The sequence below is a fragment of the Oryza glaberrima genome, chromosome 12 (assembly GCF_000147395.1).
Source record: "Oryza glaberrima chromosome 12, OglaRS2, whole genome shotgun sequence".
Classification (NCBI taxonomy): Eukaryota; Viridiplantae; Streptophyta; class Magnoliopsida; order Poales; family Poaceae; genus Oryza; species Oryza glaberrima.
The window spans coordinates 2,951,472-2,975,620 of NC_068337.1; the positions used below are offsets into that span (position 1 = coordinate 2,951,472).

The 24,149-nt window shown below is 40.6% G+C and overlaps 2 protein-coding genes and 1 pseudogene across 4 annotated transcripts; 1 reads left to right on the plus strand and 2 right to left on the minus strand.

Annotated features, from left to right (window-relative positions):
- Positions 1 to 2,225: 2,225 nt before the first annotated feature.
- Positions 2,226 to 13,687, minus strand: LOC127757570 (NDR1/HIN1-like protein 3). 3 transcript variants are annotated; one of them, XM_052283113.1, is made up of 2 exons: positions 13,573 to 13,606; positions 2,226 to 3,121 (listed from the first exon to the last, which is right to left on the minus strand). In XM_052283113.1, exons 1-2 carry the CDS (start codon positions 13,589 to 13,591, stop codon positions 2,439 to 2,441), a joined length of 702 nt encoding a protein of 233 aa, XP_052139073.1. In that variant the 5' UTR covers positions 13,592 to 13,606; the 3' UTR covers positions 2,226 to 2,438. The 3 variants fall into 3 exon arrangements, 2 of the variants coding, with proteins under 2 accessions (XP_052139073.1, XP_052139072.1); XM_052283112.1 differs by lacking the exon at positions 13,573 to 13,606 and adding an exon at positions 8,763 to 8,802; XR_008013488.1 differs by lacking the exon at positions 2,226 to 3,121 and adding an exon at positions 8,633 to 8,886 and having other exon boundaries at positions 13,573 to 13,687.
- Positions 10,391 to 13,377, plus strand: LOC127757571 (uncharacterized; annotated as a pseudogene).
- Positions 13,688 to 18,885: 5,198 nt separating the features above from the next.
- On the minus strand, positions 18,886 to 20,002 carry LOC127756443 (NDR1/HIN1-like protein 1). Its single transcript, XM_052281776.1, has one exon. It carries the CDS (start codon positions 19,776 to 19,778, stop codon positions 19,140 to 19,142), a length of 639 nt encoding a protein of 212 aa, XP_052137736.1. The 5' UTR covers positions 19,779 to 20,002; the 3' UTR covers positions 18,886 to 19,139.
- Between the last annotated feature and the right edge of the window lie 4,147 nt (positions 20,003 to 24,149).

The window sequence follows — 24,149 nt, forward strand, 5'->3', positions numbered from 1 at the left end:
ATGCAGACGAGGAAGGCGCAGAGGCAGCTGCAGCAGGTCCCCCCGCCTCCGGCGCGGGCCATGGCCATGGCGGCGGCGGCGGCGTGTGCTTCGATCGATGGATGGATCGAGCTCGATCTCGCTTGCGGTTTTATGTAAACATGATGAGATGGGAATCGGGAATGGATGGATGCGGAGGTGGGTGACGAGGGTTACCTCTCGCTGGATCGTTGGAACATATTCTAATCACCGCCGCGCAAGCAATGGATGGATCAGCATCACGTGCCATGGCTTGAGGAAGACGAAGACCAGGAGGAAAAGAGGAGGATTCATGGCGGGTTAAAGCTTCAAAGTTCAAACGTACGGAGCGCGGGCTTCAATTCAGACCACATCAACCCCCGGCCCGGCCCAAAAGGGAGCATGTTGTTGGGAGTCCGTAGGGCCCAGCTAGATGTGGATAGTCCAGATTTTATTTTATTTCTTTTATAGCTTTATATAATTTCTAAACAATAAAATATTCTAAAACCTGTTCACTCTGTTCCAAATTAAGTACTAGTTGTCATTGGATTCTATTTATATTTGTTCTCGATTATACGGTAGACGCACGCGTACACACACCACTACACTCACACCATGTGTCCCTTAACACACATTCTAACTGGCAGAAATCAACAATGGTATATTTTAATAAAATCCTATTGAACAATCCACTTACATGCAGATAATATTTACGGCATCAGGATTTAAATCTTGATGGGTGGAGTCCACCACCACACCACTGGTGATTCCCTGGATTCTATTTATATTTAAACTTAGATCACCTTTGTTTTAGTAACTGATCCATAAACAAATATTTTAACACACAATATATTATCAAGTGTGTTGCATGCATAAACATTCTTACTCCCTTCGTTAAAAATCTAAACTAATAATAAGATGCTAGTATATAATCTAGTATAATAAATCTAGATAGACTTGTAATTGTAAGCGACGGTTGCGTTGGTCTTTGCTGTGTCTACATGAACTGTTGCTTGCAGTAGACCAAAGCAATAAGGGTTCACAATTCCGACGAAAACCGGTCGAATTTCGTGAAATTTTGAGGTTTCGACAAGGCTCAAAAGTAGAAGCTGTCTGAGATTTTGATGAGTTTCATCCAAATTCAAATTTGAATTGATAAAAAAGGAAAAAATCAAATAAAATCTTATAAATAGTATGGTATTCATAGAACCTATTAGGATATAAATTTACAAAACTTTTGATGTATTCCGTGTATTTACTGAAATTTACAGTAGGAAAGAAAAGAATAACGAATTAAAAAATGGAAAAAAAAGTTCATTTTACCTCTTTTTCTAGTTACCGATTGAAATTTCGATGATTTTGCTCGGAATTTCACCAAAGCCGGCCGGTTTTCGTGAGCTTATCTGTGAACTCAAGGAATTTATATTCAAATTTTGGTTTATGAAAATTGTTCGGAATCTACTGGCTTTCTACCGGATTTCGCGAAAACCGTCATTCCACCAGAGTCCGAAACGGAAGGCCATCTCGGAATCGTAAACCGTGGCAACAACTCTTCTTACATTTGCATTGGCCATGGAGCAGCCATGATAAGAGACCGGGAAAGATAGTCTTTTTATGACATGTAATTTATTTTGTCCAAGGTATGAGATGCTGTGTTGGGATGGAGCTCTTTCTCGTTTACTGGTTGTCTTATCAGCCTCACAAAAAAAGTAAATTTTGTTTTAAATCGATTTTCAAAAAATAAATTTGCAGTATTCTACCTCACCGCTTTATCTTTTAAACAGCTAATAAAACAAATATAAAAGTTCAATGATAATTTTTTTTTCATTCATTCTTTTAATAGTATACCTTATCTGCTGTAACTCAACCGATCAGATTTGTCCAATTTAACACCAATCAGTTTCGTTTAGTTTAATTTAATCAAAGAAAACAGACGTTTCTGCGAAACATCACTACGTACTTAGAAGTAACCTGGATGGAACAGTGATGGATGGCCTCGAAGCCTTCGGGCCAATAGGATCGACCGGCGATGGGGCGTTGACTCGGAGCCTTATGTCAAGTCAACGCAGCTGAGGCTGGTGGATGCATCATGCATGGCCCCACACTCCCACTAATCACAACTAATGACAGCTGATGATCAACCTTAACACTCTAAACTAGGAGTAACTTACTAACGCATTTCAGAAACATGTTTATATTAATTTTCCAATCGCAAATACCAAATGAAATTCGTTCAAAAAATTGTAGATTGAAATTCAAGGATAGTAGTATCACATAATACAGTTGGAACAAACGATTACCACTGACACCCTACACCCAAAAAAAATACAAAAATATGAATGTATTTTCACAGAAACAAATCAACAAGTGGCTCACAAATCTGAAAGAAAGAAAAACAATTTAATACACTCAAATCATTGCCCACTAGCTAGCTAGCTCCTCTAGTACTTGACGCTACACCGGTCGCCGGAGTCGAGGCGGCCGCCGCCGTCGGCCGTGACGGGGATGGTGAGCGAGCACCATATCCTCGGCTTCTGCCGGATCTTGATGCTGCCGAACCTGTACCTCACCTTGCCGTCGACGGCCACCTCCAGGCTCACGCTGCCCTTCCCCTTCTCCTTCCCCAGCTCGCCGGCGACGGCGACGCCTGTCCCGGCGAATTCAAACGTCACGTCGTCGGAGCTCTTCCGCCGCTGGTAGAACTCGGCCGGGGTGGCGCCGGTGGCGTGGCCGAGGCGCTCGCCGCGGAAGCGGAGCTCGGAATCGAGCTCGTCGTAGTAGATGTTGACGCGGAGGCTGGGGTTGTAGAGGTTGAGCCTGACGGCGAGCTTGTAAGAGACGGCGGCGCCGGCGACGGTGAGGTTGGTGAGGTCGGCGGAGGCGACGGTGGCGCGGATGTGGTGGGGCTGGAAGATGGCCCAGTAGATGAGCACCACGAAGCCGCCGGTGACGATGAAGGTGAACAGGCTGCCGCAGCAGGTCCTCTCCTGGTTGCCGCCGCTTGACATGGCGGAGCTAACGGCGGCGGCGGCGGAGGAGGAGGTTGCTCGCCGGAGTCGCTGGTCAACGGCTCGACGCGGAGGCGAAGGGTTGGAGAGGGGAGAAGGGTGCGTCTTCGTGTGAGCTGGATGAGTGGGAATTAATACCGAGTTGTCGATGAGGGTTAGAATGGTCTAATCACCTACCATGAGAAATGATAGTTGTACGCATGGTATGTGCACACAATTTTCCGAAGGATATATACTTCGCGCATGCCGACTAACAAATATCATCGAAAATTCTAAATTAAATTATACACGTAATTCCAATATAATAATATTATACCTATGTATAAACAAAAGTCTTATCTTCAAATTTATTATATTTTACCTGTGGAAAAAATTAACAGATTTAAGAGAGTAAATATGTGAAAATCCTATCATTTTATGGCAAAAGTATAATGTGTTTGAATATAAGATTTTACGCATAGGTGTAGTACCAGTAGAAATACATATAGAGCTGTTTCTACAATTTTGGTAATAATTGCTAATTAGTGTATACTGAGTGTGCCGAAAGCTTATATACGTAAAATATGTTCCCTATCAATTCTCATCATATGCAAACAATGGCATGGCATGATGAGAAAGATGTTCCTAAATATAAAATTATTTTCATGCAAAAACAATTAAGAGTGTAATAGATTTTCTAGGGGTTATGATGAGAAATGGTTAGCCCTTGAAGAGGAAGAAGGTTTGCTAAGATACACTTGATAGAGAAATCTTAAAGTCACGTGTTCAATTCTTAACATACTTACAATTTCTTTTTTTTTAAAAAAAATGTTTGGAGGGACGTTCCTCCCTCCAATTTTTTTCAAGAAGGTTGGTTGATGTGAATATTAGATGGGTGATTGGCCTTATTAAGTTGTTGGCTATAGAAGTATCACACATGTGTATATGTGTGTGTGTATATATATATATATGTTACATGGAGCTACCATAACATTATAACATAGAGCCCCCATAAAATGGCTAGCATATGCTTAAGTTTTTGTTTTCCATAATGGTATGAAAAACAACTGAGGGGCTAGACGGCTAGTTTTCTGGGGGGGAACATATTAAAGATTGAAAAAAAAAACAAAATAGCATAAATATGTGTGGTATCTTTTGTAGCAAACAAATCTGTCGTCAACATCACGCGTGTGCTGTCGTTATATGAGGAGCAAGGACCAAATTGATAGGGGGGCATTTGCAAATTTGTCACCGGTTTTTTCAATTTGCAAGGATGCCACTCGAATGACAGTTCTAGTGATATTTTTATAATTTTCTAGTGATAGTTTTGCAATAATAATTTAAAGTAGTGGTAAATTTGTAATTGCCCATTATGTGCTTGTTGGTAGGAGGCGTAAAGATGTGCATATTTGTATGTCAGTGTGTGGCTATGTTTGTTTCAGATATGTTTTCAATTACTCCATAAACATATGCACGGATTAGAAGCATGCCTCTTTGCACACACCTAAATAGCACATGAAAGTGTTACACATAAATCAATATATCTCATCGCTCTTATTCAGACAGATGGCATCCATATTAATTTAGAATCCGTTTAGCTGAGTTAGGGTATGAAGTATGAACAACAACAATTAATAACAGGCTCTCAGAAATGTTATCAAGGTAAGTCTGTTGATACATAGAAAAGGAGAAAAATATCGTTGTTATGCATGATAACGTTTTAACATCGACTCTTAATTAGTATGTATAAGAGAAAACTTTGCTACAGTAGGATGGAGAAAAGGAAAGAAAGAAAATAAAGCAAATGTTTTGGTGCATTAATTGTTTACTGTTAGCATCTTTTGTCGTTTTAACAATTGCAGGATAATCTCTAGATATACTAAGAAGACCATATAGCAATCTCTACCTTTTAACATTCCCTTATGCACCGACGACTACATGACATTGAACGGAGGGGGTACACTAGCAATGTCCCCATACCATTATCTAGCTAATGATAAAACTAGCTGAATGTGGGACCTGCAGCTAAAAACATTATCAATTGACCTTGACCAAGCAAGCGATTAACCTAAAGCCATGTTGTTTATCCGCGTTGCAGCCTAGTTTCCTGGGCCTTTCGGGACGACAGAGACGGAAACCGCGTGTACACAAACCAATTTTAACCTTTTGTTCTTGAGCTAGACCTTGTTTGCATGCTCAAGTCTTTGTTTTCTCTTCTCTTTTTTCCTCGGGTTATTATCTTTTGTCTACTCCTTAATGCTGCTGTTTTGTTTTCGTGAGATGCTGACAGTGACAATTGACAGCAGGAGAGAAATCAGTCAGCAAATGCAGCGGTTAAAACTTAAAAGACGCTGAACCTGAAGAGAGTAACTAGTTGGATGGAATTCAGAAAACGGCATTTTTAAGTTTGTGCCTCTTCTCTGAACGCTGCTGCGATTCAAACTGAAAAAGATTCAGTGTAAAGTGCCTGAACCATGCATAATTTAATTATTACCCAGAGGATATAGCTAACATACTTTAGATTCGAGACACATTGGAGTTTAGACAGAATAGCATTTGCCTCTCTTCAAGTTGAATTCCCCATGAATTTGTCTACGGAGGAGTCAGAATTTAGAGAACTTTTACGGTACAATCTACTGGCAGCATATACTACCAATATAAACGATCCAACGGTGTAGGTTGATTTGCACCCGTTTGTATTTTCTTTTTCTCCCCCCAATTGCTTGCCGCAATGCAGATCACTCCAAATGTGCATATAAGAATATTTTTTTCCCATTCGTTTTTTATTGCACGGCTCAATTATCATAGGCAATTCAGGTTGATGTAGTAATTGTAAGCGAATCATGTGGATAAAATCGGCCTTTACTGAAACTGCACCTGGAGGGGCCGGGGTTTAATTCCTCGAACCATCCCTGTTCTGTAATTTCTTCCCCTCAATGGGACAATTCAACAAAACAATAGGCGAGGCGGAGGCCATGTCTATTGTACGACGGCGGCGGCGGCGGCGGCGGCGGCGAGCTCTTTTGCATGTGGCCGGCGACGAGGAGTACTACACGGGGAAGGAGAACGGAGTCGCCGGCGGGTGGGCTGGAGGAATGCAGATGGATCACGGGCTATTTGATGAATTTTGGACCGAAATCACGGTGGGCCTGCTACCATTAGTTGCAGTGATTTTGGAGGCCCGTTTGGGGCAGAATCAGTAATGATGGCCCATTCTTGGATAACGGGAAGCTGTGACCTTTCTTTTTTTTTTCCTCAAAAAACCAAAAAAACTCATGCATTTATTCAATATTATACAGGAGGTTCACATACAGATTACGGGCTTGTTAATTTTGTTGCTATTTACAACCTTACCAATATTTGGTGTTACTAAAATTTAGTATGTTTTCGTGTTACCAAATTTTTTCGTATTGGATGCATTTAGTTTAAAGTCTTACCAAATATTAATATAGTTTTTGAGAGTGGAAACTTATGGATTTTTCAAATTTGATATGAAAGCGATGGAAAGAATGTGTGTGGTTTGTTGTGTTTCCAAAGGGTCTGTTCGCGACAACTTTTTTGCAGCTGCGCAGCTGCAGCTGTTACAATGACTACATTGTTTCTACACACTGATACTGTTGTTGTAGTTGCAGCTGCTGCAGCAGCAATCTGCACCGAGCAGGACCAAAATTTGGTAATGTCAAAATTTAACAAAATAAAAAATGGTATCAAAGTGAAGTTCATATCTCTCAAAGAAAGAGAGATTAGGATGCTCACGAGTTGCAAAAAAGAACCCCTCAAAGAAAGACAAATTACACAAAGGCCATTAAATATATTCTAAGAATTCTAAAAGAAAATAGAAAAGCAACGTAATCCTTACTTTGCTTCTTTCAATCCGGTGAACCAAACGATGAAGCCGCCGTTGCCGACAATGAAAACGAGGTTGACCGCAAAAGATGACATCCAACTGCAAACCCAACAAGGGCTTCACGAAAGCAGAGGTTGAAGCGGACTTGATGAACATGAGAAGATCCCGTCTAACCTTCAAGATGCTCCGTTGGATTGGATACAATGAAGGTCACCAAATCAATAGCAGCAACGTCGCTAGAGAGGATTTGAGCGGCCGACACCACCTCGTTGTTATGGAAGGAGAAGGCCTCCCACAAGGCAAATCTATCGCACTTGTCGACCCAAACACCAGTGAAAAACCCCATAACAATCACCCAGACAGCATGAGCCATGGAGAGAGGCATCTGGGACGAATAAGACCGACGTCGGCATCTCCTTTGAGATGTAGGAAAAAAAAAAAGGAAAGAAGAAAGCCATGAATGAGATAAACCCATTATATAGCAGGATGAACCCGACAAATCCTTGGATCTCCACTCTAAAAAAAACTCGAATATTAGGGAAGAGCCTAATATCAAATAATTAGAAGGGGTGAGGCTTTTAACCTAGATCGTCTAGTCCACCACTGTCGACGTTTGATATCGCGATTCCGGTATTTGCATGGTATGGAGATCGTTGGTACTAGGATATACGCAAAACTGAGGTAAAAGAGATGGAGACGAGGATTTTTATACAGGTTCGGCCCCCTGAATTGTCAGGTAATAACCCTACATCCTGTTGGCCAAAACCGGTCGTTGCTCTTATTCACCATAATCATACCAGTACAATATATGGGTAGCCTATCTAACTGTTGTCGACATGGCGGTCTGAAGTTCTAACTCGTAGTCGACAACAGGGTAGTCTTCCTCCTCGAATCCGTGCCCGGTGAGATCAGAGATAGCGCTTTCGTCTCTCCTGATAGTATCCGAAGACATCGTAGGGGACTAGCCGTGCTTATCCCTGAAGTCGATATCCGGCGTCTTGTCTTGGCGTATGTTGGCTTGTATGTTGTGGCTTCTATTGTTCCGTAGATTGTGGTGGGTGTCGATTGAGGTGGTCCTCCCCTCTCTTCCTAAGGGGCCTTGTATTTATACCCATAGGTGTCCCCTTGTCCAAGTAGAACTAGGGAAACCAATATGGATACAATCCGAGCAGTATTTGTCGTTTCTATGTAGAACTCTGGTTGTCTTTCCTTATCTGGAACTCCCTCCATATCCGAGGTCAATTTCCGTATAAGACATGGTATGTGGTGGGTCCTGTTGAGATGTAGTCGACTATTATTAGGTATGTGGTATTCATAACCCTGACAACCACCTTATGGAGCTAGCCGGAAGACCCCTGGACATTTCTCTGGATCTCCACTCTCACCCCCTCGCTGGCGACCGGAGAGGAAATGGACTCCGGCAGAGAAAGAAGAATCGTCTTTGTTTTCGGTTTTCACCGCCCATAGATAAATGTATTTTAAAAAGTTGAAAATTGCGCCATTCAGAAATCCCGTTGAAGGAAATTCCTTTCAAAAAGCTTTGTTTTTTCAACTCTGATTTGGTGAAAAACCTCCTCCGTTTTCCACAACTCTGATTGTTTTTTGTTTTGAAATATTATCCAACTCTGTTTCTATAATACTAGCTCCATATTTCTTCTCGTCTCAGTTGGGGGGAAGTCGACGTTCACGAAGCTGATGCAGAGAACAGACTAGTTAACTCCTGTTGTCGAACGAAAAATTCCGGAGGGGTTCGGAGTAAGTCTCCGACCCTCCCCCTTTTTTTTTTAATTTTCCTTTTCCCCATCCAATCACCACAATACAAATCACTCCAAATGGGCATACACGATTTGTTTTTTCATTCGTTTTTTTATTGGCAATTCAAAATGATGCCGTAATTGCAAGCGAAGCGATGTGGATGAAATCGGCCTTACCTAGTGACCATTCATATGCACCCATTGCAGTAGACTCTCTTTTCCTGAATTTTGGGCCACTTGAAGTGAAGACCAGCCCAGCTGAGCTTGTATCGAATCAGCGGAAAAATGGATTCACATGATTCTACATGGCATTGGGGATTTGGGGAGAAGGGGTTAGTAACATGCACAGGTCAGGTTACATATTGATGGGAATTGACACCAGCCTAGAAAAAAAATCTATTATCCGTGTGACTCTGTCTCAGTAAAATTCAGACCCTGGAGTGGTCGGGGTTTAGTTCTCCGAACCCCCTCCCCCTCTGTTCTTCCTTTTTTTCCCTTAGTTTTTTTTTTCTCGAGGCAACGAGACAACAATGCGGCGGAGGCCATGTCTATTGTACGACGATGCCGCCGGCGGCGAGGTTTTTTTGCGTCCTTGCGTGTGGCCGGCGACGAGGAGTACTGTGCGGCGAAGGAGGCTCCGGCCGGAAGGTGGGCCAGAGGCATGCAGGTGGCTCACGGCCCTTTTCGCCGAAGTCTGGTCCGAAATCGATTCACGGAAGGCCCACCATTAGTTCTGGTGGTTGTACGTGTTGAAGCTTGAAGTAAAAAGTCCATTATTATTCCCTCAACTATAGGATGAATCTGATTCCCATATCCCTTAACTTGGATATATCGTCTTCCTCACATATTAAAATCAGTGCAAAATAAGATTTTCTTTTTGCTTTTTAACCTTTTATTTTAATTTTTTAAATATTTTTTCCCAAACATATTTTTAAATCTAAACATTTTGGCCATGCCACAGGACTGACGTGAGAAACAATGACATCGTTATTTCACCATACCACCCTGGCTAGCATGGTAATATAAAATTATCACGTTCATCACGAGTGGTGTGGTAGGGTTATTTTATAATGTCAAGCAGGATGGCTTGGTCAAAAGTTCCAGATTTTGAAAATAAGTATTGGAAGGGTTTATTTTTAAAATTTAAAAGGTTTAAAAACAACAACAATAATAATAATTTCATAAAATGACTCCTTCGACTATTTTGAACATGATTTTGACCGACGTGGTAGCCAGTTATGCTAGTACTTTATTAACCAGATTACCAGAATAAAAACTCCAAAACTATGCGGAAAACGACCTGGCTAAGGATGAAGTTATTTGTCCTGCCTGACGCGATTGCTTGCTGGACATCGAGTCCACAAGTGGACATGTGAGGATGAAATGGCCATGGAGATCGTTGCCAGCGTGATGGAGAGCCTTCTTCTAGGAGATCCCTCCATGGAGCGGCTGCGCCTCTTCATGCTCGGGTACGAGGTTTAGAGAGAGAAAGAGGGGGTTTATAGAGGAGAAAGAAGACGAAGATTAGTCACTTTTACATGTGGCTCTCATATCTATTCTTTTGGTTTTTGCTATACATCACCAGCGTGTTTTCCCCCAAATCGCACTAGAATTCCTAGCCTTTGGATGGACATCAAGATTCGTATAATGTTATCGGGCCCGCAACCTTTGTCGGGTTAGGATCCCTTTTGTGTCGACCCGCTTTCGGCCAAACCCGATCCAAACATGATATCGCGATATTTCCGACACAGGCGGGGATTTTTTTTATTTCAAACAGTGCTACCCACTCTCAGCGCCACACCTCGATGTCGTCAAGGCGAGGGGGCGAATCCGGCGGCGGCGATTCTCCTCGCTGGCGGGAGGAGGCCAAGAGCACGACTCCTCGGCTGCAGCCGGGCTCAGCCGGCGGGCGCAGTGCGGCGCCCTCCGCTGAGATGTCATCGAGGGGATGGGGTGAATCTGGCGGCGACGATTCGCTTCGGCTGCAGGGGGATTCCAGCTCGCGCAAAATGGCTAAAAGCCGGCCGAACAACATCGCTGCAGCCAGGCTCAGCCAGCGAGCATGTTGCGGCGTCCTCCACCGCCGCCGTGGAGACAGGCTTGGAGTTCAGCAAGGTTGACGGCGAGGCGCACGCACCCGCTCCCCTGTGCTTGGCAAGGCACCAACAGTTGATCTGTGTTCATCAAGCAAGGATGCGCTGAATCGCATTGCAGTTGCTGGTGGTCTTGATTTGGATCCAAAAAGGTCAGGCGTCGAGATCCAAAAAAGCAAGGTGAGCATGTGTTCTTTCGTATGTGTTTTGCCGCTGATTTGCTGATTCAATCTTATTGCTCTTCTTCTTGATCTGTGTATTTGTTTAATGTATTAATGCTCCAAAAAAACAGGTTGGGGGATTAGATCTGTTGGTTGGGAATGGATTTTTTTTTTCTACACGAAGGCTGTCTGGATGTTGGTTGACACTGGGGACAAGATCTTGTGATGACAGTTCTGTTTTTAGGATTATTTTCATGATTTAACTTTGTTAGGTTAGCAATTGTTGACAGCATCTTCTTTGGAGTGTCAGTATTTTCTACGTAGCTCAGTTCTTAATTATGTATAAATGCATTTCAGTATTAATTTCATTTCTTATTGCAGTCCTCAAAATTTTCAGTGGGTATTTAAGCACCAATACCAGGGGTTTTAGAGCAACAACATTTTTAGATCAGATTGGAGTTACAATTTAACGGGAGTTCCATGAATGGAAATAGTTTTGTATGCAAGAATCTAATTAGTAGTAATACTGCACTGTCTTTTCGGTTACATCTGTATTTAAAATTTTCAAAAAGAACACTTTATGGCTATAAAGGAAACTAAAATAAATCCTTATCTACTAAGCATGTTATGTAATAATTGATTTTATCAACTCTTGCTAGGAAAGGATGTTCTGTTTTGCAGTAGTATAGATTATGCTAATTTAATTTCCTTTGTAGTTTTGTTAGCAACAATGGATGCCTGCTCCTTGTTTTTCTGATCTTTTTCTTTTCCAGGGACTCTTGTCCAAATTTTTTTTAACTCTCCTCTTTTGGATTTTGTGGAGCATGAGAACTAGAATTAAGATCCAGATTTTCTTTTCTGCTCAACCTGAATACATCTGTTCCTGATTTGCATCCTCTTCCCACAACCATTTTGCGGAGGACTTTTTCTTTGTATTGTTCAGGGGGGATGTGGGTTACATGCAGGTACAAATTTGTATAAAGAGTTTATTAGTTTAGTTTTATCTTTACTAGCTGGAATATATTGAAATGAAATCTGCCTAGTTCTGAATTTGGCCTAGTGTAGTTGTAGAGGGTAATTCCGATGAGGAATTGGGTATGCCCCACAAGGAGGTTGGTATTGTCCTGACGATGGCATGTAGCCTTGTGGAGGGCACTGTTGGTTAGGAGGATACCCATTGTTGCTCTCACCATGCATGTCCTTGCTTGCAAAGTAATATATTAATTTTGTCAGCCATTAGTTAGATAAAAGCTATATAGTTTTAACTAAATTTGGTAAAACTACAATATTTCTGTTGGGTGATCTACTAGTGTGTTGGGTGATCACTAGTGTGCATTAGTTCTGTTATAGTTAGGTAAAAGGTATGATTGCATTTAACAAACATAATTTTGTAAGAAAAGAGATTAGTTTTGTTTGCTATTAGAATTCATAGTTTTGTTAGTTCAGTCAGAAATACTTTAACCTCTACTTTCAAGTTCTGTCAGAAATACAGCAATTAGAAGTTTTGTTAGCCATTAGAATTCCTAGTTTTGCTAGTTCAGTCATAAATACTTTAACCTCTACTTTCAAGTTTTGTCAGAAATATTGCAATTAGTAGTTTTGTTTGCCATTAGAATTCCTAGTTTTGTTAGTTCAGTCAGAAATACTTTAACCTCTACTTTCAAGTTCTGTCAGAAATACAACAATTAGTAGTTTTGTTAGCCATTAGAATTCCTAGTTTTGCTAGTTCAATCAGAAATACTTTAACCTCTACTTTCAAGTTTTGTCAGAAATATTGCAATTAGTAGTTTTGTTTGCCATTAGAATTCCTAGTTTTGTTAGTTCAAAATGGGTATTAGTTCTGCTTTGTCAGCAATTAGTTTTGCGGAGTTCTTCTGCTTGCTTCTTCTATCTATCTTGTTGGACTACATACATAGTTAGTTAGCTGAAATGACATTTGGTTAGCTTTGTCTTGATCCCTTCTTTGCTAGAAAAGACATGTTTCTACAAATCTATAGTGATTTATGTATGCACACTATAGGTCTGTTCTGTAATTTTAATATTCTCACTGATATACTGACAGCTAGAACCTTTCCTTTTTTTCCAGCAAATAATCAATCCGCAATGGGGGGCAGGGTGATCAATGATGTGTTCAGCTTTTTGACTAGTGACAGAAGTACATATATATGTATTCAGATATAGGTCCTACAACATGCTAACAATTTTAGATATCTGTGCACTTAGTTTTGTTAAAAGCTCAGATAGCAGAGGCACAGATCTCACATTCAGATGTCACTATGTTTAATTACTGCTCTTACTCTAGTCAAGATGCAGGGGCAAGATTAAATGTTTCATACCAAGCAAATGTAAGTTTTGTTGTGACATCCTGCAGCAACCTAGTTTAATGTTTCATACTATGTTTAATTCCTAGTTATTTTACTAGTTTTAATTTGTTAGAGTAAGAGCAAAATCTGCATGCTCCAAGACTAACAGGAAGATTTATTTGTCAATCTGCAGAACCCCATGCTCCACTACTATTCATCTACATTGTCAAATTAGATTGATATTTTCTATCAATCAGGCACAACCCAGTGGGTCAATTCAGTTTGGGATCAAATTAGAAAAGATGGGGGGGGGGGGGGGGGGGGGGGAGGGGAGAAAACTAATCACATATTTGAAGTACCAAGAACCATGGGACGAGACTTTTTGGACTCAAATCAATCCAGATTTTGGAAGAGGCAAGTATTTTCATACCTTGGTCTGCATCCATCATCTTTAGTTCATGCAATTCTCTCTTGGATCTCCAAGCCTTCTTCCATCCCCTTCTTTTTTTCCTTCTGCGAGCAAGGAGCTCCTGACCTGCTCCCGATCTCCCTCACTTTTTTTCTTTCTTGGCTGGCAAGAAGCTCCCTTTTTTTCTTTTTTTTACAAGTGTTTTGATTTTCTGTGCTAAGTTCTGGGCCATGTTTTAGCTGTGACGGCTCCAATACTAAAAGGCTGTGGGCTTTTTTAACCTTTTTTTTCCTGTGCCCTATACGGGGCCAAATGTTAGCCTAGGTCTCAACAATGGGCTAAAAGCTGGCCCAAAACAAAACGGGTTTGGGAGACAGATTCGACAAAAAAAAAACAGATTGCTGGGACAAAACAAAACATGCACCCGTGCGCTCACTCGCGGGGGGATCGCGTGGGCTCGCTGGTGGGATCACGCGCATCGGATGGTCAGGGATTCTAGTGCATTTACAAAATTTATCACCCTAGTGACACATAGACAGTCTCATTCTTTTAATCTGTTTGGTGACTGGACAGTCATATCAATCTAAACCACCTTCAAAATAGTTAAAGGAGTCGTTTTGCACTGGATTTAATAGTTGAGATATATGATATATCTAGTTTTTTAGGTGAGGGATGAGAATCGGATTCATCTAATAGTTGAGGGAAGTTCAATGGACTTTTCTATGCTTGAAAGGTTTTTCCAGAGGCCCGCTCAGAGCGGAGCCCATTTTCTAGATAACGGTGGAGCAATGGACTAATGCAGCCATATCTCCTCCTCTCCTCTGCGTGACTAGTACAGCTTTTGGTTTAGATTCTGAGAAGCTGTAGTTGTAGAATGTAGAAAATAAACTAGAAGCTAGAAGCTGATAAACCTAGTTTTTTCAGATTTTCATAAGCTGGCTACCAACCAGCTGTTTCTTAGAATCTTAATCTTCCCCAAACAGACCGCTCTATACACATCTGCTAGCCTCGTATGTTGTTTGTTTGAGGATGGTGACTCTCTAAATGCATGTCGACAACATGTATTTCGTATATGCATCAAAATCAATCTGATATTTTGTCCGTTACATCAAAACTGCATATGCACTTCATGCAATTTTAGTTTTACACACACCAACAATATTAGTTTTAAACTAATTTAGTATTTAAGATGGTAGTATTAGACTTTTAATACTAATAATTTAAAAGTTTAACTAAATCGATGATCGAACAGAGTACATCACTTGCGTTTCATCTAAATCTACTTAAAACCCATTGGACCATACTCATCCTCCTACGCAGGCATGCAACCCGGATCCGACTCCTTTGACTTTGAGTGAAAACGATATACGCGGCGCACAGTGATTTGTGTCTTGCGCTATAGTACAAAACAGTTCCTCTACAGTAATCACTATAGCAACAGTAGAAAAACAGTAGAGAAAAACTGTTCGTATATCACTGTAGCACACTGTAGCGATCGATCTCGCTCGTTCGCTGCAGATCGGACGGTTAAAAATACCACAAAGTTAGAGAACTGTGCGCCTCTGACGTTTTTTCCCAACGTCAGAGGATCTCATTCCATGCAACCCCATCCCCCCACCACTCTATAGTGGGGTTTCTTTCTTAGGTGCTCTTTGCTTGTGCTGTCATTCTCCTATGATTTCTCCTATGATTTCAGTGGCTCCTATAGTCTTATATATTTATAACCATTGTGATTTCCCTTACACTCATTGTCATCAGCCACCACCATCACCTATGATTCCCATTCTTGGGCTACGAAGTTTCATGTAGCTTCTTGTTGGCCTGGCAGCAACCTGTCCGGTGCTAGTTTTCTACTTGGTTGTGTGTAGCTGTTGTCAGTGCGTAATGGTTGTTTTTTTATTTCTTTCCTGACTACTGCCTTCCAAGGTTCTAGTATTGTAATTTTTCTACTCCATTCAATAAATCTTTGTGTCGTCTGGTGCTAATCGTTAAAAAAAAATCACCCCAAATCTAAAATGGTTAAACGATATGTCTACGAAATATAGGGTTGTTACAATCCCTGAAGAAAGCGGAGAGAAACAACACGAATCCTTCTTTGCCGATCCAATGGAGAGGAAACCGATTCAGAGAAAAATTGACTCTAAATTGTCTTGCCCCAATTTTAGCTAAATCGTTTGAAAGAAACACTGAAAAAAAAAAGCAGGGGACTGCAGGCAAGTAGTGATAAGAGGTATGAGGAAAAAGGGGTTTTCAAAAAGCTAGTGAGACGTGCCTGTCTGAAAATAACATTCCTCTGCCTCTTTACGCTGGTCAATTTTTGCCTGTCACGTTGCTGGTGTTGCCATACATCCAGAAAGGCATTAATTAAGAGCTCAACTTACTTCAGTTTCTAGCTTCAACCAAGAGTATATTCAGTGCGTAAATCATATTCACAGTTTCTTTTTTCAAACAGGGTCATTGTCATAATCATTCGTGAGAAATTTCAACACCCAAAAGGTGCAAAGTTCCCGTCGTTATTGACTCGATCAAAAAGATCAATAATTCAGTATATTTAAAAAATCTTATGTTTTATGGATAAAGTTACAGTGAGCTATAATTATTATAATCTATATGACAGGGTTTCATAGCTTATTCAAATCTCAAGTAAACAAGCCAATAGCATGTGCATTACAATGGAAAAAAAAAGTTTCTAATAACTCATTAAATCGATTAAACATATATTTAGTCCAGGTGATACTTTTATGATTTTCCTTATTAAACAAGTAGGTGATTTTGAAATTTGCAAAAAAAAAAAACAGCATTAAAACGGGAGAGAACTCGTTAAAGAGTAGGGCCTGACTAATAAGACCCATTTATTAAGTCGGTAATGGTGGTGTCATAGTATAGATTTGTGATCCAATTATAAGTGATAGGGATGGTGTGGCAGCATGATCACCACCACCATTAACATTTTAAGTATTATAGATTTAATATATATTAATCAATATTTTTAAAACAGAAAGAATTAAGCCAAACCAATACTGCTATAAATTTTAGTTATGGCTGATAAGCTAATAAACAAACGGAGGATGAGAGACATGTCCTCCCTCCTCCGGACCAAATGTGGGTCTTGATGCTGCTTCATCTTTGTGGCTGCATTTTATGGTCCTCACCTTTAGGCCAGCCGACCTCTTTTTTCGTCGTGCACCGTTCATTCCCGCATCATTAACAACTTCAGCAACTTTGTTCTTGCTAGAAGCAAAAGTACATTATATACTTCACCATGATATATTTATTCAGCAACTTTGGTCTTGCTAGAAGCAAAAGTACAATAGCACCATCAATATTTCCATCATCCGGCTGCATACATATATTGCTTCCGTCTACTGTTGCGTCACAGCCACGTATAAAGCACTGAGACTGAGACGAGAAGAGAGGAAATTAGAAGATTGAGAAGGTATACAAAACGAGGTGAATTATTAGTGTACGATTGATTGTATATCAATTATTTTAAACTTAAGAAAATAGATTAATATATATTTTTTAAAAGTAACTTTTTTTATAGAAAATTTGTATCGTTCGATCGTTCGTTAAGCGTTTTCTCTATGCTGTTCAAACGAACGCTGCAAATCTCCTCTGTTTTTCATGCACAACCGGAGAGCAATGGCAGTATGTACCAACTAAAAAGCTCTTCGAAATTAAAACGAGAAGTTCTTTTGTTTGTTCCTACGATCAATGCATCGTTCAAAATTAAGATGCAGTGGTTGGCAGTTGAGCGTTTCAGTTCCTGATTTTCTTCAGAAGGATGATCAATACGATTCGATCGACGAATGTCCATTGCAGATGGCAAATTAAGCAGTGGCACCCAACCATCGATGTTGTAGCTAAGTGGTGTAGCTCAGTAGGAATTAGGAAACGATTGCTTTCAGCACTGAACCATGGCATACACGCAAGATGCAACCAAGTCCATTTCACCATCCATCCACTGATCACTGAACACTGATGGCCTCACTTCACCTCGCCAGAGCATGCTACCACGGACATCCATGCTGCTTACTGCTCCGTACCATTCTAAAATATAAGTATTTCAACGTTGTTTAGCGAATACTAAGATTAAGGGAAGAGATTTTATCAGTCACCTCAATGGTTAAAATTTTAATTTTTGAATAGCTTAGATTTCCCTATCCAAGTACCCGATTGGCTATGAATTTTCATGTATTGAAATCGGTGTACCAGAACTCCATACTACAAATTTTAAGTCCTGAAAATACTTATATCTTATAAAGGAAGGATTACTTGTTTACTTAGCTTAATTTCTCCCTGCTCCATGCAGATCAAAGCATAATTTATCTTCGCTTTTACAAATCCAAGCTTAATGTATGCATATGGATGCCTTTTCTTCCTAGAAAGATTTGGATCTCATTTATTAATTTGGGGCAGTGATCCATCTACATTGCTGCCTAAACTAAAGGCAACCTCACCCAAACACCAAAGCAACCGAATCCTTATCATCATCTTTTCTTTGCAGGAAACATGCATGCATGGCACACACGCCCACACGGACACCACTAGCAGCATCACATCCATCATGTAACAATGCTTTATAATTTTCATGAGAGCAGCTAAATTCAGAAAAAAAAATGTCTACATGCTTTGTGAGAAAGATGCATATATGAATGATTCTTTGTCTACTGTAAATTAACCTGCATTCTTTTCCACAAAGTCGCTTTCCTTGTGTGCTATTCCCTTTGCTTAATTGCTAATTATTACTAGAAAAATGGGGGCAAGGATGGGGAAGATTATTCAAATGATTCCCAAGGTCAGAGTTACAATATTTTTTTTCCCCACAGAATAGATGCTTCTACATGTGAATGCCAGATCATGCACTGGCAAATTATTAGCACACAGGAACCCAAAAAATAAATAATATAAAATGGTTGCCACATGTTAGTAACACTTGTTTCTTGAGATGGAATTAAACAAGTTGGTCCATGCATGTGAAGACCCCAGAGAGTGAGACTAAGCAACTACAGCTTGGACTTAATTGGGATCACAAACACACAAAACACACAGTCCAAAGTGTACTTTCCCTTCACCAAATCTCACATTTCAAGTGGTGCCTTGGATCTGGTTGTTGCCAACAAACAAACATGCATACATAATTCCAAAAAAGCCAGTTGATCCAACACCTCTAATTTGCATGATCAAAATGAGCTATCACCAACATCACTCCAAAAAGAAATGCATGACCACATGAAAAAAAGAGAGAGGTAGAATTAAAATAAAAATACAGAATTTGACAAATAACTAAACATGCATTTCTCCTTAATTAAGACAAAAAAGGATTATTAACAATTAAGCTAATAATCAAGAGAGCATTATAATTAACCATACCATTAATCCTACTTAAATTGCCTCTCCACCTCCTTTACATTTTGTAACCCACATAATAATTCATTATTACCACCATCATCTCTTTTTCACTATGGACACACAAGAACACCACCACCTCCAAGAAATCAAACCTACCTCGCCGGCGACTAGCCGGAGATAGCAGATTCCGGCGGCGGCGGCGGGCACAGTAGTAGATCATAACATAACTAGCTTAGCTAGACCTCGACGTGGCAGTAGGTGGTGGTCTGGAACCTGAAGCCGCTGGCGCCGGGGGAGCCATTGCCGCCGGAGGTGACGAGGAAGGCCGGGCAGGTGACGAAGAGGTGGTAGTGGCCGGAGATCCAGCTGCCGACCTTCCACCGGACGCGGCCGTCGATCTTGACCTGGAGGATGAGGTAGCCCGCCTGGCAATCCTGCGAGATGGCGTCGGCGAGGTAGGGCGCGAAGGGGACGCTGGGGCCGGCGAGCACCGGCGACCAGACGTCGACGTCGCCGTGGCCCTGGTACACCGGCGGGAGCGAGGCGGCGACGGTGATCTGCTGGTACTTGTAGGAGGCGTAGACGTCGAGGCGGTCGTAGTAGACGCCGACGCGGTCGTTGGGGTTGCGGGAGGCGACGGTGACCTGGATGGTGGTGGAGAGGACGCCGCCGGCGGTGGAGGAGGAGTTGGAGAGGTCGAGCTGGCGGAGGGTGGCGTCCTGGAGGTAGAAGCGAGGGTGGGTGGGGCGGAGGACGAGGTAGACGATGAGGGCGATGATGCCGACGAGGATGGCGAGGACGACGAGGACGGTGATGAATCGCCGGCACCCCTGCCGGAAGTCGTCGTCGCCGTGCTTGCCGCAATCCTTCCCCATGATGCTTCTAGCTTCTTGGTTTCTTGGTGGACTCTTCTCTTCTACTCTACACTAGTCTTTGCTTTGGTTTGGTTTGGTTTTGCTTGTAATCCTTTGCTTAATTTGAGCTTAGTGAGATGAGATGAGTGGAGAGGAGAGAGAAGAGGAAAGGTGGTGGTGGTGTTAGAGAGAGAGAGGGGGGAGTGGGGTAGATGAAGAAGATGATGGGGGAGGTGTAGAGATTATGTGGGGAAGAAGCTTCTTCTTCTTCTACTATGGTGGTTTTTTCTTTTTCTTTTTCTTTGGTTGTGGCTGCCGGCGCCGTACGTGTACGTGTATGCGCGTCAAGGTTAGGTGTTGCATCCAATTTCACTTTATGATGATGATTTCATTGAGGAAATCCATTCAGAGATTGGGAGATTTAGGATTTATGGAGACTTTGAGAAGAAATGAATTAATTGCTTTCTTTTAAACATCTTGTAACATTTTTGTGTTCGAAAGTAGCCATACAAGGGGGAAAGCGCCGAAACACAACTTCGTAAAATATTATGTTGAATCGACCCTAAACTTGTACGGTACTCCGTAATTACTGCTTATGATTTTGACATTGGTATGTTCCTTTGTAAAATATTATGTTGAACCGGCCCTGAACTTGTACGGTACTCCTTAATTACTGCTTATGATTTTGACATTGGTATGTCCTTTAAAAGTAATTTTTATCTACTCTATTCGTTCTATAAAAAACAAACATAGTACTACAACAGAAGGAGTACTACACAATAATATGTTTACAAAAACAATAATAATAATAATGTTAAATCACGGGAGCAATTTTTGGGATATATATATATATATATATATATATATATATATATATATATATATATATATATATATATATATATATATATGCCAAATTTCCATATATCCAATCAATTCTATTTTTCGAATATGGTATTCAAAACCTTTTAAATTGTGAGTATTTTTACATCAGAAGATATATAGTTGGGCTACGAAAAGTTGCTAAAAGTAGGTCAAGGAGCAAGTGATTTTTCTACCTGCTTTAGGTGAATCGTTAGACCAATCAATCAACCCTACTTGGAGCTTTCTACTTGGTAATCAACCATAAAACCTGGCTTGTTCATGACATACACTAATATTAGGATGCCACTGTCTCAGTCAATATGTTCCTAGAGTATTTATTTTCTAGTGGTTGAGATGAAGCCTACTTGACACCTCTCACTTGCGATGGAATGCCAAATCCTATAAAAAAAACTGGCTTTTTATTCGTGGCCCCGGAGAGAAGAACACAAAGGATGGATGATATTCTGCTGGTAGAAGCTAACAACTTGGCTTTGATGATATTAATCATCAACGTGATGAACATGCCCCCGTTAGGTGTTTTAAGACTCCAGTAGCTAGCTCCCAAAGAAAAAAGATCCAAAATTGTGCCAAAAATCATGCATATCTTCTTGGGGAAGCACACAAACAGTAGGTTTGCTTGAGATCACAGCAATATAGACCATGCTATATATCACGTAGTATAACTACTAGTCTACTATAATCAATTAATCCCGAGAAGCCGGCCAAATCCTAATCACGCATCACTACGACATGTGGTACATTAAAATGGACCTTTAATTCCCTATGCACTGAATATATGTTGAGTGTAGCATTTCATATTTTTGCCTTTTGCCACTTCGCATTTTCAATGGCCTGGGTTGGCTTTCAGAGTTTCAGAGCTGATCAGTACTACAATAGTGGCTAGCTTTAGCAGTTTGTGACTTTGCTGTTCGTTGGGTTAGGATGGAAAATTCTAGGGCGCTTTCCTTAGCCTGGAATCCGATTCGATCTTCATCCTACTTTCATCAGCCTTTCAGTCGCTTCTCCTTTCCTTCCTTTTCTAAATAATGGAAATGGGTTATATCTCCGGCCTCTGTCCGTAGGTACACAGCCAAAAAGTTCAGAAGTGAATAGAAAAGAGCTTAAAAAAAGGTGAGATGGGACAAATCCCCAACTTCTGCCGATAATATGATCTACTAAAATTATGTTTTTTAAAATCACATAGATTCTATCACGGAATTCTGTAGGTACTACACCATCGAGACTGGAGTAAAAGTTCCTTGGCTACCAATTCCAAGCGTGTAGCACCATTGCGCATAGTATCATGTTTTTCCTGTGAAAGCATCATACACCAAGAGTGGAGCCAATTGGAACACATGAAGATAACCTGCATGATGTTAGGCATTTTTTTAGGGTTAAAAAACATATCATTACGGCAATACCAAATTGACCAACATAGAGCACTAGCTCTAAATAAAATCATTTTTTTTGGGTCTAGGCACTCCCCTTAGCCAGTTACCAAAAATATCTTTTGCATTGTGGGGAGGGGGAATATTGAAGGCAAAGAAGACACATCGCCAAGCAAAACGTGTAACATGACAGTCAAAGAAAAGATGTTGGATGGTCTCTTGTGTATTACAAAAACAACATTGCTTGTTTCCCCTCCATTTTCTCTTTATGAGGTTATATTTCGTCAAGATTACTTTTTTGTGAAGAAACCACATAAATACTTTTATTTTTAGTGGTACCTTTACCTCCCATAAGATCCTCTTGTGGATTCTTACATTGGAATTGATGATCGCATTATACATGGATTTGACTGAAAAATAGCCATTTTTATGTAGCGACCAATAAAGCAATCATTTTCATTTGACAGGGTTATGTTAGCTAGTCAAGAAATCAAATTATTCCACTCAACTAACTTTGGTCCTACAATTGATCGTCGGAATGAAACATTCAACGGTGTTGTGCTCATAACCTCTGCCAAAGTAGAATGTCTCTTTTGAACCACATTGTACAGAGAACGATATTGATATTTGAGTGGTTGCAAGCCCAACCATGTGTCTTCCCAAAATCTTATTTCCATCCCATTACCAGGTTTAAAAGATCCATATTGAAAAAAATGATCTTTTACTTTCATTAGGCCAGCCCAAAATTGGGATGTTCCTGGTTTGTGTGACATGTGGGAGAGGGGTTTACCTTTTAAGTACTTGTTGTGCAAAAGGTTTTGCCATAGGCCATCACCATTAAGAAGCTTGAATAGCCATTTGCTCAACAAACATCTATTCATGATATCAAGATTTAGGACACCCAGTCCACCTTGATCTTTTGGCCGGCAAATATAATCACATTTTGTTAACATATATTTCTTTTTCTGGCTATCACTGCTCCAGAAAAAGCTTGATCGGTAGTAATCCAGTCTTTGAAGTACACCTTGAGGTATTTCAAAAAAGGATAACATGAACATGGGAAGGCTCGAAAGAACCGAGTTAAGAAGAACCAATCTCCCACCATAGGAGTTATTTTTGCCCTTCCATGTGCTAAGTTTTCTTTGAAACCTATCCTCCACACATCTCCAATCAGAATTTCTGAGTTTTCGATAGTGTATAGGGATTCCTAGATATCTGAATGGAAAGGAACCAGAATTATAACCAAACAGTTGTCTATATTGGTCCTCCATTTCCTTAGCTCCCCCAAAGCAGAAAATTTTACTTTTTATGAAAGTTTATTTTCAGCCCCGAGAGAAGTTCAAACACACAAAGAATGGCCTTCATGTTTTTTGCTTGTTCAAAATCATGTTCAAGAAATATTATTGTATCATCGGCATATTGGAGAATGGACAAACCATCATCCACTAAGTGTGGAATTACCCCTCTAATTTAGCCATCGGCTTTGGCTCTTTCAATAAGAATGGCTAGCATATCAGCTACTATGTTAAAAAGAATTGGGGACATTGGATCCTCTTGTCTCAAGCCTTTGCATGTCCGAAATTTTTTTCCTACATTATCATTGACTTTGACACTTACATTTCCTCCTTCAACCCAGTTGGAAATCCAATTGCACCACGATTGTGAAAACCCTTCCATTCATAATGTCTGATGTAGGAACTGCCATTTAACTTTGTCATAAGCCTTTTCAAAGTCAATTTTGAATATGATACCATCCATTTTCTTTGTGTGCAACTCATGGACAGTCTCATGCAAAATCACCACCCCTTCCATGATATTTCTATCTGGCAAAAACGTCGTTTGGATTGGGCGAATGACTTTGTGAGCAACCGTTGTAATCCTATTGGTGCCAACTTTTGTAAAAATTTTAAAGCTAACATTCAGTAGGCAAATAGGCCTATATTGTTGAATTTGTTTTGCATCAGTCTTTTTTGGCAGTAGCACGATGATCCCAAAGTTTAGGCTATAAAGGGGTAATGTCCCTTTATGAAATTCTCTGAATAGAGCCATGAGATCATTCTTAATGATCTCCCAAAAGACCTGATAAAACTCTGCAGGAAAGCCATCTGGACCTGGGAGGAGTTATGATCCATTTGAAAAA